Genomic DNA, 17500 nt, shown 5'->3' with positions numbered 1-17500 from the left:
CTACATGGGCTCGATCTCCTAAGCAATTGAGTTTTATAGATAGAAAAAGGTAGTTGAAAGAACAAATTTCACTAAAAATTGTCAGTTATTTCCTTGGTGAATATTAGTGATTAACAAAACTGATGGATTCTTTACATAAATGTCATGTAACAAAAAATGTAGTTTTGATCTATGCAGATTGAAGTTAAAAATATATTTGTTTCAAGTCTTCCACAATTATTCTTTGAAATGTATCTATAGTGATTTTACTCGAAAAATATTACCTCCAACCAAATGATACTTGTAACATATTAAGAAAACATAATTATATGCTATTTTCATACAAAGGAAAATTATACTTTTATTCCCATTGAACTTTTGTTCCAACACATTTCAAATTTCTATAAATACAAATAAACGTTAGCAATGTTGTGTTATAAACCTTCTGTTTTTTTTTTCTTTTAAATTCCCAAGTTTATTTGTTTGTTTTGGACTTTTAAGATATTTTTTTCAAAGGACAAACTTGTTAAACTCATACTAACATTAATTGATCAAAGTGATAGAGATTTTATGTGTCAAGTGATTTAAAGTTTTAAAACTGACGTGTGAAACAAATCATGAGAGGAGATAAATACTCATATTATATGTGCTTATGATTCTTGACAAAAATTAATCATTATTTTTAGTAATGAATATTTCATACCAATATTATATTGAGTAAAAAAAACTACTAAACTCATAAAGTAACCATTTATATTTTATATAATAATATTTTTTTAAAAATAACGATGACAATGATGATTAAGTTTAAGACCTCATTGTACTACTCAACCCATGTTATTACATCAATCTTAATGGGTATACAGTTCAATAACAACTGAGTTTTAATATAAATATATTAATTAAATAAAAAACATTATGATAACGAGTAGTAATAATAATGAAGGTTGATTAAGTAAGTCTAAATTGAATATTTTTTTACTCGTAACATTTATTACATGTTAACTTATTCGAATTTATAATTTATACGATATTTATATGTTGTCATGATGATATATTTGGAACAATGTATACATTAATTTTGTTTAACTAAATATGAATAGTTCTTTGTTTGAAAAAAAAAACTATAATATTCACATTTTTAGATTAATTTATTATACTCAGTCCAAAATGACAAAGAAGTTGATCTTTTCAAATAAATTTTAAGATCTTTCGAAGAAGAAAAGGTATTGGAATTTTTTTGCTTTCTTAAAATGGGTGGGTGTATCAATTATCTAACTCGAATTCATGGAGACTTTAACGTGACTGTTAGAAAAAGGATGTACCCTTTTATTTTCTTTTTACTTATTTTATTAAAACCTTAAAAAAAAAATACAATGTTTACTAAAGATGGGCCTAGTGGCCCAGCAGTACTCTTGTCAGTCAGAATTGAAAATCAATTATTGTTGGGTGAAAGTTTTTTGCAGCTATAGGTACTGGTGGGCCTTGATAATTCTTTAACGCGGACCCGAAAGATAAGCTTAGGGTCATTACGAAACAATTTAACTACGGACCTACAAGAAAAAGAGTTATCAGGAAAATAAAATGGAATAAGGGAAACATTTCCGATGAACAACATTGAATTGTCACAATATAAAAAATTTGACGTAGGATATTCTTATAATACTTGCACAAATTAACCTACTTTTCATCAATCAATCTGGCCGTTGGTCCTGGACACCAAAGTTAGCTTTAGCCTCTATCGACCAGAAGGAGCATTAAGTATGAAAATTATCACAGAAGAGAGAAAAAAAACTTTCACAAAATTTAGACACAAACATAAAGTGAGATTTCAGGTCCTTAACAAATTCTGTACAAGTGTATCAAACTCCAATCCACACAATCAATGCTGACGAAAATGACTCATCTGGTGCAACCCAAGCAATCCCATTGACCCTTAAAGAACAACATCCGAAATAATTTAAGGGTAAAACTTAGATTATTTTTTTTCCTTTCTATTCTTTAATCAGAATTAAAGTTTTACTTCTTTGATAATCGTAATATTTATTATAAAATAATATTACTTTATCTAATTCTAATTAGAGAATAGTACAAACAACATCTAAAAAACAATATCTAAGTTATTCCCATAATTTAAACCAAAAAAAAGGAAAAGAAGAGGGGCAATTTCCATTTTACAACTCAAGGTGAGGGGATTCATAATCTCCAAGAGAATGTTACAATTTCTAAGGGTTGAAAAAGTGGTCACCACAATGGCATTTCCAACTCAATGGCTTGTAATTGGAGTACCTGTTACCTTGGAGAAAGAAAACTTCCATTGCAGCAGTTGGGGCAAGACCTGGGTGAACTCGTTCATGGCTAGGCGAGGCTGGAACTTGCACTGCCATGCATGGATGACACCGGTTGCACTTGTTGTGGCAAGTAGGAGGCATTGAACCTAATCTGTTTTTCTCCTCACATAAAGGGTCCTTCACATAACATAATACCCAACTTAGTCATTTTCAAACAACACACACACAACAACAACAACAAAATTATGGCTTTAGTTAAAGCCTACCGGTGGAGGAATTGCATGTTGTGGCTGGTTGAAACAAGAAACTGGGCACAGAAGATGGTGGAGTAGAAATGTAATGAGAATAGTAATAAGCAAGATTGGGGTGGTGGAGTTCTGAATTGAATTGAATGAAGCCATGATCATGAATAATGCGTATCATGTCATTTCTTGGTGTCATTACCAATCTTCACCCACACACACTATATTAATATTAAATGTTAACTAAGTATTGAGATACTAATACTACAACACAACCCAGAGAGGGGAAAAATAAAATGGTTTTAAGAACTTATTTTCAGCGTTTTGAGTGATGAATGCTTTTAAGTCTTAGAGGGTGTGTGTGTGTGTTGGCAGTATAGTGCCATGTGGAAACAGGACAGTGAGAGAGGGTGCAGAGTGTGACAGAAAAAGTGAAAGGAACAGTTCAATAGAGGTAAACAAAATGGGAGAATCCACATCAGTATCAAGGACCCCTTGGCCAGTGTTCTATTAGTAGTTGGAGACTGATTATAAAGTGGCAGGGTTGAAAGTGAAAGCATTTTTTGTGTGTCTGAGTGGGTAAAATTTAAAAACACACAATGACAGGTGGTAGTTAAAATTGGCATTTATTAGCCTATCTAATTTTCGTCACAGTTTTTGGAGTATCATTCATCATGGGATTGAGTATTGACTGTCTTTGACTACTTAACTATTTACATTTCACAATTAGGAGGCTTTCCACCGGATTATGGCTACTCATGCAAGCAAAGGGGTGCTATCTGCTAACGAAAAAGAGAGAGTGGCGTTAACATGGTGTAGAAAATGAATCCACTTAACCTAAAAGACAAAAAATAACTCAACTTTGTTCATAAACAGAGTCGTGTGAAAGAAGATATTGACTAAGTAAGAGCTTACAATGATGTATTAGTTTGCCCTCATAAATGTTACTCGTACATATTGAAGTTTCATGTGCGATATTTAATATTTATGAAGGGTGAATACGGGTGGTGGGGCTTGATAAAATTTTGGATCCTAATCAAGAATAATCAAGTTGTGCTTCTCTGAAATCTATAACAAATACTATTCATTTCGGTCTTTACTTTTTACTAGATCATCAGCATTTTATATCATAAAGATTTTAAACCCTGGCACGATATTCGATTCTCATGGATTAAAGAAACTGTTCTAAGAAAATATATCATAAAGATTTAGACAAAATTAGCTTAAGGGTACATATAAATATTTTGTTTTTCAGTTTCCTTTTTCAGCTTTCGAGATTCCTTGCTGTGATTCCACAGCTTGCAATTAGCCAAAGCTGTCAATGGATCATTGACATCGCATTGAGAAGCAGAGAGGGATAGTGACAGTGAGTGACCAGACGTGTAGATACCATTTTACGCAGAGAGGATAAAAAAAAAATTATGCTAAAACTGTAAAATATTTCCACTTTTTTGCACAGGATAGTGTCTTTCTTCTTAATTCTTACAGTCACCAAATGAACGCTGAGGATCATAAAAAACAAGCAAAATAATATTTTGTTTCCTAGAATTTTCCTGAGATTTCCTATCGGGGATTCAGTTATTTGTAAATGGCAGACAAAAAATGTGGAGCAAAAGATAAGGACAATCATGCTGCCTCTAGTATGTCCCTTCTGACTCTTAAGTCAAGGAAACATGTTTGTTGTATATTTAAGGAAATGTGATAAATCAGAAATTAAATAGGTATAAATTAAAATGATTTGATAAATAAAAATATTAACACAAAATCATGTATGTAAATCAGAATGAGCCCATTGTACAACCCAAAAGTGAAAGTACTAAGATTCACATTCTCAACACCAGCAACTCATAAATTAAAATGATTTGATAAATAAAAATATTAATACAAAATCATGTATGTAAATCAGAATGAGCCCATTGTACAACCCAAAATTGAAAGTACTGAGATTCACATTCTTAACACCAGCAACTCCGAATTCAAGAGTGATTATAGATAGACAGCAATGTGAATAATAGCATCACAGTCAGAATAACGTTAAATACTTTAAATTTAATTACGATTTGTTTGCTTCACTTTCCAGCCAGGCAGCCACGCACACTTTAATTTCCTCACGTAATACAGGTACGAACAGATGCAGAAAAGAGGTGTCATACAAATGGCTTTATCCTTAGCTTTGAGTTAGCCAAACGTATTCTGTACTAAATTTTCGATTTCTTCTGTGCGTGTAAAGTCACAGTTCAATGCATTTGGAATGCGAACGGAGAAACAAACCTGCTGTAACCAGCGCGTATGTAAGAATTAAAACCATATTTTTGTCAAAAAAAAAAAGAATTAAAACCATATTTATACCATCTTTAAATATGGTCTTTCATTTAAAAATATATATGGTCTTTCAAAGATTGACCTCATTGTTTTTAATGCAACTTTTTATTATTACATGGCATTAATTTAGTTCTTGTAAACAGTATTTTAAATCAATTACTATTATATTAAATAATTTATGTCTTGGAAATTAAATAATTTTTGAAACAGTTTGAAGGCTGGGAACGGAGAAACAAACATGCTGTCAACGTTCAGCCCAAAGCTACAATATAGTTGCTTTTTTGTTTTGTCCCTTGGAATGTATGAATGTCCATTTTGGAAGCTCCCAATGGTAATCCAAACACACACTATAGTTTACATCATCGGTGGCAAGTGATAAAATCAGAATGAGTTATAGAAATATCCGTTCAGCTTTACTTGGTGTGTCAAAATTAAATTACTTTTTTGAAAGGGAGCTTGGGACTCTCATGTGTCGCGCACATGCGTTGCACTATAGCACGGGCCTGGCACACCCTACAAAAAATAAGAAGAAAAAAATGTGTGTCGAAATTACATATTAAGATTTTTTTTAAAAAAAATAAGTTTGGTTACTTATCTTCAAGAGCGAGAGCATAAAAATGTTTGAAAAATATAATCGATATAACATAACAAACTTTTTTTTACGTTTACCTTTTTGTAAGTCCTTTAATGAGTGCGTCATTCAACATTTCAACTCCAACTCGTCATGTTATACTGGAGGAATTACCTCAGAGACACAGTTAAAAGTTATATTCACGAAATATCTGACTTCAACTTTAATCTATACAATTCCTCATCTTGAATCACGGTTGGAATACTCCATGTTCCAAGAGGGTGCTCTGATACCTTTCCACCTAAAAAAATTCAATTGCCAATAAATAATGGTAGCACACGATTATGGTATAATTATACTGCTAGAATGACTTGACTGACTCCAACAAATTACCTTCTTTAGTGGCTTCTGCACATCTTTTCTGGTAGCTCAGAGAGAGATGTGGATCAAGTGATTTCAGTAAACTTGCATACTTGTCTTCAGCCTCACCAATGCACTTCGCCTGGAATTCAGAATTGGACATAATAATATCTTAAAGATAATTAAACAAGCATATGTTATATAGAAACTATGGTTACACCAATTGTAAGAATAAACAAACTCACCCATACAGACAAATAAACAATACTGATTGTGTAAAAAGATGAAGGCATCACATTATCAAAATTAGATTGATGAAAGTTTTTTCTTCTCTCAAGATACAAGGTGAGAAATGCCAATGACTTCTAAGGCTCTAACAAGAATAATTCCACTATTCATTCTGCACATGCATTGTCAACGAGGTTTGAGTCCAAACTCCATGTTGTGACTTGAGGTTATGCATGACACTAAGAAGCAAAATGTTACTTTAATTTAGGTAATTTAGTTCAACAATCCCATAAGAAAAGATGAAAGCTAAGAATGTGAAATGCTGAATCATACTGTAACTATTTGACTGTAGAATGTAGATCAGCAAATTTCAAGAAAAATGTTAGTAGTAAACTTTATGGCACTCTTTCAACACAGGTCTCAGGCTGGTCCCCACTAAATAATATGGGCCCACTCTCTCTTAGTAGGACTAGAATGGGCTTTCATCTAGCAATAGTGTACGTTAAAAAAAAAGTGTCAAAGAGTGTGTTCCTAACATGTTTCTGATTTTAATAATAGGTGGATATTGATCTCCCCCATCGCCACTGTATACAACATGGAGGTGGTTCAATTAATACATTTGAATTGTTACCAGGAAGTTATCAGCTAACCAACAAATTTCAACAAAGCATATTAATATTCTATCAGAAAATATATAAATTAGCAGCACCATTTGTAAACAGTTTGACATACTCACCAGCATAGCAGGGGCAGCTGAAGGTCCATATATTCGGATAAACATGCGCAAAATATTGAAATTGTTCTCTAAAACATCATCCTGAACAAAGGCCTTCAATCAAATTAAGATTTGGAAAACAGTATAACAGATGGTGGTTACAAAATTTGGATTATCAAAGTCACCTCATAATCATACCTGCAAAATTATCGGAACAGAAAGATTATGTTGAATAACATTATAAAATTGAAAAAACTAGAATAAGAATGAAATCTATACATGCATATGTAATTACAGAAATGAAACTTGAACAACAGCAAAGAAGCTACAAAAAAAAAAAAAGAGTTTGGTCTTATCTGAAAATGGTGATGGGGAACAACTTTCAAAAGTTACAGTAAAAAAAAAACAATTATGTCTGATAACTACAAACAGAAAATTGTGATGATGTCAATATATATTTTTGTCTTAGAACGATTTTTTGGTACAGATTGGATTTATATTTTTATTGTTGTCAGTTTGGTAAAGATATTTATTACTGCTATTGTAGAAAGGATACATTGCAGAAGGAAATACAAAAGCAATTATTATAATACAATCATTTTTTTTTTACAAATATAATGTGGGCATTTATTTGTATCTATATGCATTCATTATATGTGTGTGTGTGTGTGTGTGTGTGTGTGTGTATTGTCAATGAATTTACTGAATACCTATAAGCTATGAATCCTTAAAATAGTATAAAAGAAAAATAAAGGGCACCATATTAGGAGCAACAACAAAATTCTGCTCAAGTATTAAATATGAATGCATGTACAGAATGTTATGGTATCCAGCACCAACTGAAACAAAAGATAGTACTTACAGATCATCAGAAACTTCCACTAGGAACTCCGAAATTGAGAGAAATTCCATATGCAACTCCTCCACCTTTCAAACAGATTCAGAAGAACACAATTATCCTAAAGTCATACATATAGCTAACAATATTTATGAAATTTTATGTAGAAATTTATGTTGCCATCAGTGCCTAACTCAGAAACCATGCGTGTGCACACATGCATGCATCAAGAGTTAGATGAATAATGCAGTATCCACTAAGCATTGTTTGCTAATCAGTTGTACCTTAGTCCCTTGAAGTTGATAGAGAAGAAGATTCAGCACTCGATAATCAAAAGACTTTAAATGAATAGCCTTCATCACATCTTCAACAAGAATCTGAGTATCAAATAATTTATTAAATTACAAACAAGAAACTTTAAAAAGGATTTGGATAAATGTATACCCATTCTCTGAAGAGAATGAAAAGTGCACATGAATTATGTATACCTCCTCTTTGTTTGTTAGTGCAGAACAGAGCTTTCTTTCAAGAGCCCAGTACTCTTCTCCAAGTCTAAGTTCTTCTCTTATCCTTATTTCATCAAGCAAAAAGAAGATTCAACCAAATTAAAATCAACCTTAACTATTCCTCTGGAAATGTAAGGTATAGAAGGCAGAATACACACCTTTCTGTCAAAAGGCCTTTGTGTTCAAGAATAGAAACAAGTGGTCTAACTGGCTCATTTGAGAAGCAAGAAACCAATACTTTAGTTTCTCTCTACATGTAAAATTAAATTATGAGAAAAATTAAAAGTTGGTACTTAAACATGAACATTGAAACTGCCACTGAATAATTATCAAATGCAATCAATCACCTCATCTTTTTCTCCAAATACACAATTTCCATTGCATGGTGTTTGCAGCAATTTCTCATTCATTTTATCTAGCTGCATCATAACAGCTACAGGTTCTCAGCACAAATAGTAGCTTTTGCAGATTCCATACTTACTATTGGAATAAATCACTAATTCTCAAAGTAACACTAAGAAATATGAACAATTTCTTTGTCAAAACATATGCTTCCTAGGAGAGAAAAAAATAGCCCACTTTGCCAAGATGATATCAGTTTAATAACATCAATCTAGCATATACCTGATAAATATAACTCTCTGTGAATGAAAGAATAGGTAAGTATTTGAAGATTGATTGTGGCTTGCTTACATCCAATCCGTGAAACATAAAATAAGATCTGCACTGAAAAAGGAAAGTTCAAATTAACATCAGAATCACAAAGCAAGTTTTGATAGCAAGGCATATTCATTAAATAGTTAGGCTTGCTAAGGGTAGAGAGAGGAAGACTAGAGATTTGGATCAAGTAAAGTGTGTTAAGGATGAAGAAGGCAAAGTCTTAGTGCATGAAAAAGATATCAAGGAAAGGTGGAAGGCGTATTTCCACAACTTATTTAATGATGGATATGGATATGACTTTAGCAGTCTAGACACAAGAGAAGAGGACCGGAACTATAAGTACTATCATCGGATTCAGAAACAGGAAGTAAAGGAAGCGTTGAAAAGAATGAGTAATGGTAAGGCGGTGGGGCCAGACAACATACCTATTGAAGTGTGGAAAACTCTTGGAGATAGAGGTCTTGAGTGGCTCACCGAACTCTTTAACGAAATTATGAGGTCAAAACGCATGCCGGAGGAATGGAGGAGAAGCACGTTAGTGCCAATCTATAAGAACAAGGGGGATATACAAAATTGTGCAAATTATAGGGGAATCAAGCTCATGAGTCATACCATGAAATTATGGGAAAGAGTGATCGAACGGAGATTAAGAAAGGAGACTCAAGTTACTGAGAATCAATTTGGTTTCATGCCGGGAAGGTCGACCATGGAAGCGATTTACTTATTACGGTGGGTGATGGAGCAATATCGCATGGCCCAACAAGACTTGCACTTGATTTTTATTGACTTGGAGAAAGCGTATGATAGAGTGCCTAGAGAGATTTTGTGGAAAGCTCTAGAGAAGAAAGGGGTTAGGGTTGCATATATTCGAGCTATCCAAGATATGTATGATAGGGTATCGACTAGTGTTAGGACACAGGGTGGAGAGTCAGATGATTTTCCCATCACAATTGGTTTACATCAAGGGTCAACCCTTAGCCCCTACCTTTTTACCTTAATTCTGGATGTCCTCACGGAACAAATCCAAGAGATAGCGCCGAGATGTATGCTTTTTGCAGATGACATAGTCCTCCTTGGAGAGTCGAGGGAGGAGTTGAATGAGAGGTTGGAAACTTGGAGACGAGCTCTAGAAACACATGGCTTTTGCCTAAGCAGAAGCAAATCGGAGTATATGGAATGTAAGTTCAACAAAAGAAGGAGGGTTTCTAACTCAGAGGTGAAAATAGGAGACCATATTATCCCTCAAGTCACACGGTTTAAATATCTTGGGTCTATAATACAGGATGATGGGGAAATTGAAGGGGATGTGAATCATCGCATTCAAGCAGGATGGATGAAATGGAGAAAAGCATCGGGGGTGTTATGTGATGCAAAGGTACCGATCAAGCTAAAGGGAAAGTTTTATCGGACTGCGGTAAGACCGGCGATTTTGTACGGAACAGAATGTTGGGCGGTCAAGAGCCAACATGAGAATAAAGTAGGTGTAGCGGAGATGAGGATGTTGCGGTGGATGTGTGGTAAGACTCGATAGGATAAAATTAGAAACGAAGCTATTAGAGAGAGGGTTGGAGTAGCGCCTATTGCAGAGAAGATGGTGGAAAATAGACTTAGGTGGTTTGGGCATGTAGAGAGAAGACCGGTAGACTCTGTAGTGAGGAGAGTAGACCAGATGGAGAGAAGACAAACAATTCGAGGCAGAGGAAGACCCAAAAAGACTATAAGAGAGGTTATCAAAAAGGATCTCGAAATTAATGGTTTGGATAGAAGTATGGTACTTGATAGAACATTATGGCGGAAGTTGATCCATGTAGCCGATCCCACCTAGTGGGATAAGGCGTTGTTGTTGTTGTTGTTGTAGTATCAAGTCTTCCACTAAATTACTATAGTAAATTGTTTGTAGTGTAAAAAGCTGCAATGCAGACCTGATAAATGCCACTTTATTCATCTGTTAATCAATATGGTAATTGATGGCATAAAGCTGGAATTATTGAGATACCAATAGAGTTTATGTGTTCCAAGATTGTTACACTGCCAATTGATATGCAACTACTTGCACATTTTCCAAATTAGTCAAGCATTATAACAGAATGCCAAGATCACGGCAAAAATGTTATTTTAATATACACTTACAAAATCCTCAAGTGTAGAATTTGCCATTTGCATGGAATCCAGCCCGACCATGGCAGCGTTTTCATTACATCTTTGCAACAAACTGTATTCTTTCATCTGATTGCAACTAAGCAAAGAATTTCCAACAAGACTTTGTTGAAAACCTAAGTGAAAGAAAAAATAAAAAAAATGTCACAAAATTAGAATGAAAACGTGAAACAAAACATACGAAGGAAAAACATGAAAAGTATTATATGAATATCAGTACACATTGTTTGTGGTAATGCAGCAGTGGAAGGCATTTAATGCCAGCCCCAATAATAGATAGTTAGTATCAGTTATCCAAGAGTATTATGGAATACATATATGTGAAGCAAATGAAAGTACATATGCTTCACAGTTAGTTACGAAATCTATCGTATAAAACCAATTTCAGCTAGTGTTCTTTCCATTTCAGAGAAAGAAAAGTACTATTAATACATACAATTCTCTCAGCTCAGCAAAACAAAGCTGGGCAATGCCACCAATAGTTGCATCTATTCTTTGAACAGGAGCCAAATAAAGAGCGATTGTCGAGACAGAATATTCGATTCGGTAAATGACATGTGAATATGAATGCGATAGAATAGCAGTGCAGTACCACCAGAATTTTGTTGTTTAGAGGTGGTGAAAAGGTGGTGTTGATACGCGTCTTCGAGGAATGCAGATGAGAGCTGCAAAAGCGAAAGGGAAATGAAACGAAAATGCAAATGCAAATGCAAATTCAAATGAGGAAGTGGAACTGACAGTGGGAATAAAGTGGGAGAGCAAGGAGCACTTGTGGTTGATGGAAAGGTCTCCGCAGGGTTCGATCAAGAAAAGAATGAAATTAGCGAGGAAGCGGTTAGAGTGTTGATCGGAGTTTGAAACGCCCCGTGAATGTGATTCCATGAATTCAAGCATGCTCTGTACTTTCTCGAGTTTCCGTAATTCTTCCATGGCCGAGAACAAAAAACCTTCTCTCACCCAACTCTGCCTCAACAGAAAAACTCTTTAATTGGGCCTGGCCCCCTTCACATGCATGATGAACTAACTACAAAAAGTTAAGAAGACCCATCTTATTTATACTTCCCATTTTTCTCTTTGCACAGACAGCTCTTTATTTTAATTTTGTTTTTTTACAAAATATTTTTTGAGGGAAACTAACTTTCATTGTGTACAATAATAATGCAAGAGAAATGTTATTACACTTTTTTTTTTAATTCAACGGAAAAAAACCAAATGGAAACTACACATAAATCACTCTGGGATAAAAAACACCAAAGCATTAGTAAAGAATAAGTGTTTGTGAAGAGAAATGTTATTACACTTTTTTTAACACTTCTTTGTGTCAATCAACTACCCAACAAACATTATTTTATCCGTCATGTATTTCAATCGAAATCCAAAATAAAAACCACTTTTTAATTTGTAGTTTTTTTGTGTTTAATTTTTTTATTAATAATTTAATAACTTTTATTAAATGAATAAATCATTGAATAAAATATATTTTATGAATGTTATTGATTTATTTAAATTTTATGATTAATTTATTTGTTTTAGATAAATTTAATAATTAAATAAGTTGATAAAATACAAGTTGAAAATAATAAAGAAATCAAAATAAATCAGCATAAGATTAAGTGATACAAAATAGCAAACAAGAAATATTACAAAATAAGTCAATATGGGATACAAAACTATACAACTAAGTAAAGATAATAATACAAAAGCATCAATGCCAAGTATTCCTTCTCTTATAGTGTGTATGTCTCATCGCAGGACATGGTTATCTATGTCTATAAAATCACACATAGAATAGAAATGAAAAAGTTGAATATCATATAAATAAGAAGAAGATTCATAAATCCAAATCTTACGATTTTGGACTAAAGTGTAGTGTCAAATTTTTTTATGTGATTATTTATGACTCATTGCTGTAAATTTCTCCGATGTTTAATAATAAATTTTGGAGCAAAGCTTAATCATAAAAAAGGCTGTTCTAGAGCATCAAAGTATATTTTACCTAACTCTTGAGTTGAGTATGGATTATACAATAGTTCTTAAAGTAAAATCTAATAATATCTTATCTTTTTGATTTCCAGATATCATATATGAGTAGATGAAATATGATTAAATATGATCCAATATAGTTAAGACCTGAATTAATTAGATCTCCTAGGATATAAGATGAGACATTAATACCCAAGTCATACATGGTTAAGTTGTGAACTCAGTCCATTGGATTCGAATATACAGTAAATTTATGGAAATAAACGAAGAGTTTTAAAAAAACTAAAAAGAGGAATTGCCGTCAAAACGATCAATGAGAGAACTCCCCCCAAATGGCAAGACATTCGCACGCGACACTTTTTAACAACCGCGTTCGATGTAATAAAGCTGTTCCCAACCATCCTCCTTTCCCTTTCCGAACACAATCAAGCTTATCAGGAGCAGCACCCAATAACGTGCCACCACCTGTCACCCAAACGGCACGGCACTAGTCGTTTTTTCACTTTAACACTCCTCCAAAAATCAAATCTAAACCAAAAACCGTTGGTTAATTATCACTAAAACTCAAATAATCAAACAAACAAACAAGCTAGATTTGAAATTGAAAGAGCAACAACAAATTTAGAACTAAGAAGAAGAGTGCATTGGAGAACAATGGCTAGTGGAAGAAGCTACGGAGACGCGAACCAGAAGGTAGATTACGTGTTCAAGGTGGTGCTAATTGGTGATTCCGCGGTGGGGAAGTCGCAGATACTTGCACGCTTCGCGAGAAACGAGTTCAGTTTGGACTCAAAGGCCACAATCGGCGTCGAGTTCCAAACGCGCACTTTGGTCATTCAGCACAAGAGCATCAAGGCTCAGATCTGGGACACTGCCGGCCAAGAACGGTTACTTCTACTTCTCTTACAACTACATATACACTATCTTCCCTTATTTTCTGCATGTTTCATTCGTTTCTTTTTATTATTTTGTATATCCTTTTGTTTTCTTCGGTCTTCGCTACGTGTTGTTTGATATGTCTTTGAATTGAACTTTGTTTTGTTCGGGTTCGTTGCGGTAGTTACTGATTAGTGAAAAAGATTGCGTAGTTTAACTTTGAGTTAGATGTTTGATTTGTTTGCTTGGTTGATCTACTCGTCCCATCGTGGATTCGTGGTCTGCGGAAGAAAACATACTCGGTTCAGTGTTTTTAGTAGTTCAGCTTCGTGTTTTCTGTCAACGCTGTTATTAGTACTATTGAATGGTCAAACCTAGTTTGACTTATAATGTTTTGCGTGTGGAGTTTAATTTTTCCTTGTGCAATCTACTAATTGTATGTTGACATATCCTTGAAACAACTTGACTGATGACCACTAGAGGTCAAAGTTAAGACCTAATTTTCTTACGCTGTCTTAGACTCTTGGTGTCTCCGGTTTTGTCTAGGTTTTCTTTGAGATGATTTGAGTGTTGATGTGCACTGTGATTAACTAGAAATTATTACATGGTTTGAGAGTTGAGACTACCATGGTCCAAGACACTCTTTAATAAATGATACATATAATTGGGTTTCATTAATTTTTCCACATAAATTGAAAAACCCGGTTCCATTTCACGTGAATTAGCAAAAAGATCATAAACACACGCTGATGGAGCAGAGAGAGCGATAATAATTCTCACTCCTCCCACACATATTTTTACAAATTAAAATTACATATGATCACATGTCTCAACATCCACAAACCATTTATATAGTTACTAGTAAAATGCTATCAATGCAACAAATTAATTAATCCTATCCTTCATTTTTCAAATACGCATATCCCAATGTCACTGCCTGATATTGTGGAGCTTGTATTGAAAAACGGGTTGAACTTGTTGTTCCTTTCATTTTTTGGACCATGTAATAGTTTCTTGTGATTAACACAGAACTAAAGCATGAAAAAGGAATAAGGGATGGTTGCTACATATCAATCTAGCATGCGTGTTACTTAGCAGACTCATACAATTTACCTGGGAGCAAAGAATTCTGTAGAATACTCTTGACATGTAAAAATGTATGTGGTGCTGGATTGCCCTCTTACAGTTTGCACACCTTTTTATAGGACATTCTTTTAGAGCTTTCCTAGTCCATATAGTGTGCCAATAGAACTTTGATACTATAAAATCCCTAAGTTTCAAATCAAACCATCATTCTAGTTGACCACATTTTTGTCGTGCACTGCATCATTTTTATACTAGTTCCATGTCCAATGCATACAACTTGACTTAAAATAACGAACACAAATTTCCCATTTCTTAATTTGTGAACTGAAATCATGGCAGGTGTTATGTTCTATTCCAAATTCCAAATGATATTCAGAAGTCATATTTGTGTCACTTCAACTGTATATTTTGCATTTACGTGATGGAAAACCACATGGTTGGATTTATAAGAAATTATTCTTGCTTGGAAGTCTCTTATCTGTTAAACAATGTCACTGTTGGGTATGTTTGAAACTTGAAAGTATGTAGTACTCATAGCTGCTGATAAATCTAATTCCTTTATTATTATGCGGCACTGTTAATGTGTGTTTGGCCCTGCATCTAAGAAGCTAATACATGTACTACGGAGGTGAAAATAAAAAACTACCAATACAAGCTTTTGGAACTTGCCTTTGACATGAATTGGTTCTACCTTTTACGCAATGTAGAACCAAACACGCTATTAGTAGATAGACCTATGATTATTATGCAAGTATTTGTACTCTATTAAAAACCGTTTTTGCTATTTCTGGCATTTTTTTTTGTAAAGTAATGGATATTGCTTGTGTTAATTTGTTTAGTAGAGAGTAGTATAATCTGATTTCATTCAGCACAAGAGAGAGAAATGAAATTTACAAAGCAATTAGAAAGACATTGAATCTTTTCTTCATTACTAATTAGATATCATCATTGCCCAATTTGCATGGGATTGAGCTTTTAAAGTAATTAAATATTTTAGTTTAAGTCTATGCTTCTTCATTCTTTACATTAACTCATGCTTTTTATGATCATATCATCATGATACCCAATACCCATGGTTAACGTATTGGTACATCTACGGATTGCAGTTTGCCCTTATAATATATAATTGGTTTATTCTACAGATACAGAGCAGTTACAAGTGCATACTACAGGGGTGCTGTTGGGGCAATGTTGGTTTATGACATCACTAAACGTCAAAGCTTTGATCACATACCTCGTTGGTTAGAAGAACTGCGTAACCATGCGGATAAGAATATAGTCATCATTCTTATAGGAAACAAAAGTGATCTTGAGAACCAGCGTCAAGTACCCACAGAGGATGCAAAAGAATTTGCCGAGAAAGAAGGCTTATTTTTCCTAGAGACCTCAGCACTGGAAGCAACTAACGTTGAAACAGCTTTCATGACTGTTTTGACAGAAATATTCAACATTATCAACAAGAAGAACCTAGCTGCTAGTGATAATCAGGGAAATGACAACTCAGCATCTTTGTCTGGCAAGAAGATTATTGTTCCTGGTCCTGCACAGGAAATTCCCAAGAGGAGCATGTGTTGTCAGTAATCCCAACTTTATTTATAATTTATAATTTGTTTAAATTTACTAGATTTTCATGGTTCTGTGTTCCTATCACCAATTTTTAATGATTTGGTGCATTTCCTTTTGTATATTTTTACATTATTTAAAATTATTTTGCGTGAGTTGCTGATTAAGGACCAGCAGAGGGAAGTAATTTCAATTTACGTTATTTAAACTTAAGTGTGTTGTTTTAGATTTTTTTTTGTGTTCATAAATCAATAATCAATGCCGACCTTTGTTTCGCGGAATTTTAAAATAAAACTCCAACTTTAGACACGAAATAACACAACGGTACGGGCACGGATTTCGTAGGTGACTTTGTTTGCTTGATTTGAAATAGAGTTTGATTATACAGGATTCATCAAACTTTGGCCTTTTTTTTTAACAGATCATAGGATTCATAAACTAAAGAAAATTTCCTTTATCGAGGATGGTATATTTAGATAAAAATTAGTATGCTTTTTTTTTTTTACCGGGATAAAACTAGTATGCCAATCCCCGTAAATGTACAATATAGATATCTTTTTTGTACATAATTATTTAATTATATAAGTTAAAATTATTATATTATATTTGTTTAATGAATTAAATTAATATAAAAATATAGAAACCTTCAATGTGATTCAAAATTAAAAATAACAGTATAATTTCAATAATAATAATAACAATGAAATAATGTTTTAAAGACTATAAATCTTTAGAACTTAAAAAAATAAGATTTAAATTATATTTAAATATAATAATAATTAATAATTGGTACATTTAATTTAAACTTAAAAATAATAGTAATCATTATAATTTTAAAAATGACTAAGTTTAAATTGAAAGATAATATATTATAACAATAATTTAAATTTTAAGAAATTAATTCCACTTTCTTACATACTATAAAATCACTACGTAAAGAAAAACGCTATGTACTACGTAATGAGAAAAGAGAAAATAAAAAAAAAGTTAATTGAAAGAGTAAGGATAATGAAAATCTCCCCCAAGATGAACACTCGGTTTTGTAACTAACGATCTTGGGCTGTGTTTAGCTAACGTCCTGCCCATGAATATCACGGACAAGCATAATATATATGCAACTCGA

At 33.3% G+C, this 17500-nt stretch overlaps 3 protein-coding genes across 5 annotated transcripts; 1 reads left to right on the top strand and 2 right to left on the bottom strand.

Annotated features, from left to right (window-relative positions):
• Nucleotides 1–1774: 1774 nt before the first annotated feature.
• Nucleotides 1775–3059, bottom strand: LOC102664041 (EPIDERMAL PATTERNING FACTOR-like protein 1). Its single transcript, XM_006601869.4, has 2 exons — nt 2537–3059; nt 1775–2447 (listed from the first exon to the last, which is right to left on the bottom strand). Exons 1-2 carry the CDS (start codon nt 2675–2677, stop codon nt 2205–2207), a joined length of 384 nt encoding a protein of 127 aa, XP_006601932.1. The 5' UTR covers nt 2678–3059; the 3' UTR covers nt 1775–2204.
• A 1926-nt stretch (nt 3060–4985) lies between these two features.
• Nucleotides 4986–11907, bottom strand: LOC100790010 (uncharacterized). 3 transcript variants are annotated; one of them, XM_003551990.5, is made up of 14 exons: nt 11608–11907; nt 11462–11534; nt 10843–10985; nt 8677–8778; nt 8400–8471; nt 8211–8302; nt 8035–8116; nt 7831–7923; nt 7571–7635; nt 6894–6906; nt 6730–6810; nt 5799–5907; nt 5504–5706; nt 4986–5347 (listed from the first exon to the last, which is right to left on the bottom strand). In XM_003551990.5, exons 1-13 carry the CDS (start codon nt 11797–11799, stop codon nt 5606–5608), a joined length of 1218 nt encoding a protein of 405 aa, XP_003552038.1. In that variant the 5' UTR covers nt 11800–11907; the 3' UTR covers nt 4986–5347; nt 5504–5605. The 3 variants fall into 3 exon arrangements, with proteins under 3 accessions (XP_003552038.1, XP_040867933.1, XP_040867932.1); XM_041011999.1 differs by having other exon boundaries at nt 11306–11534; nt 11608–11683; XM_041011998.1 differs by having other exon boundaries at nt 11306–11747.
• A 1078-nt stretch (nt 11908–12985) lies between these two features.
• Nucleotides 12986–16585, top strand: LOC100791062 (ras-related protein Rab11A). The gene is made up of 2 exons (XM_003551992.4): nt 12986–13739; nt 15957–16585. The coding sequence occupies exons 1-2, from the start codon at nt 13507–13509 to the stop codon at nt 16393–16395; spliced, it is 672 nt and encodes a 223-aa protein (XP_003552040.1). The 5' UTR covers nt 12986–13506; the 3' UTR covers nt 16396–16585.
• Nucleotides 16586–17500: the final 915 nt, after the last annotated feature.

Source organism: Glycine max, chromosome 18, assembly GCF_000004515.6.
Source record: "Glycine max cultivar Williams 82 chromosome 18, Glycine_max_v4.0, whole genome shotgun sequence".
NCBI lineage: Eukaryota > Viridiplantae > Streptophyta > Magnoliopsida > Fabales > Fabaceae > Glycine > Glycine max.
This window is presented reverse-complemented; position numbering and strand designations above follow the sequence as displayed.

Excerpts from the sequence above, each read along its gene's own strand:
- LOC100791062 (XM_003551992.4), top strand. The coding sequence starts at position 13,507 with ATGGCTAGTGGAAGAAGCTACGGAGACGCGAACCAGAAGGTAGATTAC. Across the intron at positions 13,740-15,956 it reads GACACTGCCGGCCAAGAACG|ATACAGAGCAGTTACAAGTG; the intron begins GTTACTTCTACT and ends TTTATTCTACAG.
- LOC100790010 (XM_003551990.5), bottom strand. The coding sequence starts at position 11,799 with ATGGAAGAATTACGGAAACTCGAGAAAGTACAGAGCATGCTTGAATTC. Across the intron at positions 8,303-8,399 it reads TATTTGGAGAAAAAGATGAG|AGAGAAACTAAAGTATTGGT; the intron begins GTGATTGATTGC and ends TTTTACATGTAG. Across the intron at positions 5,707-5,798 it reads TGCAGAAGCCACTAAAGAAG|GTGGAAAGGTATCAGAGCAC; the intron begins GTAATTTGTTGG and ends GAATTTTTTTAG.
- LOC102664041 (XM_006601869.4), bottom strand. The coding sequence starts at position 2,677 with ATGATCATGGCTTCATTCAATTCAATTCAGAACTCCACCACCCCAATC. Across the intron at positions 2,448-2,536 it reads AACATGCAATTCCTCCACCG|GACCCTTTATGTGAGGAGAA; the intron begins GTAGGCTTTAAC and ends TGTTATGTGAAG.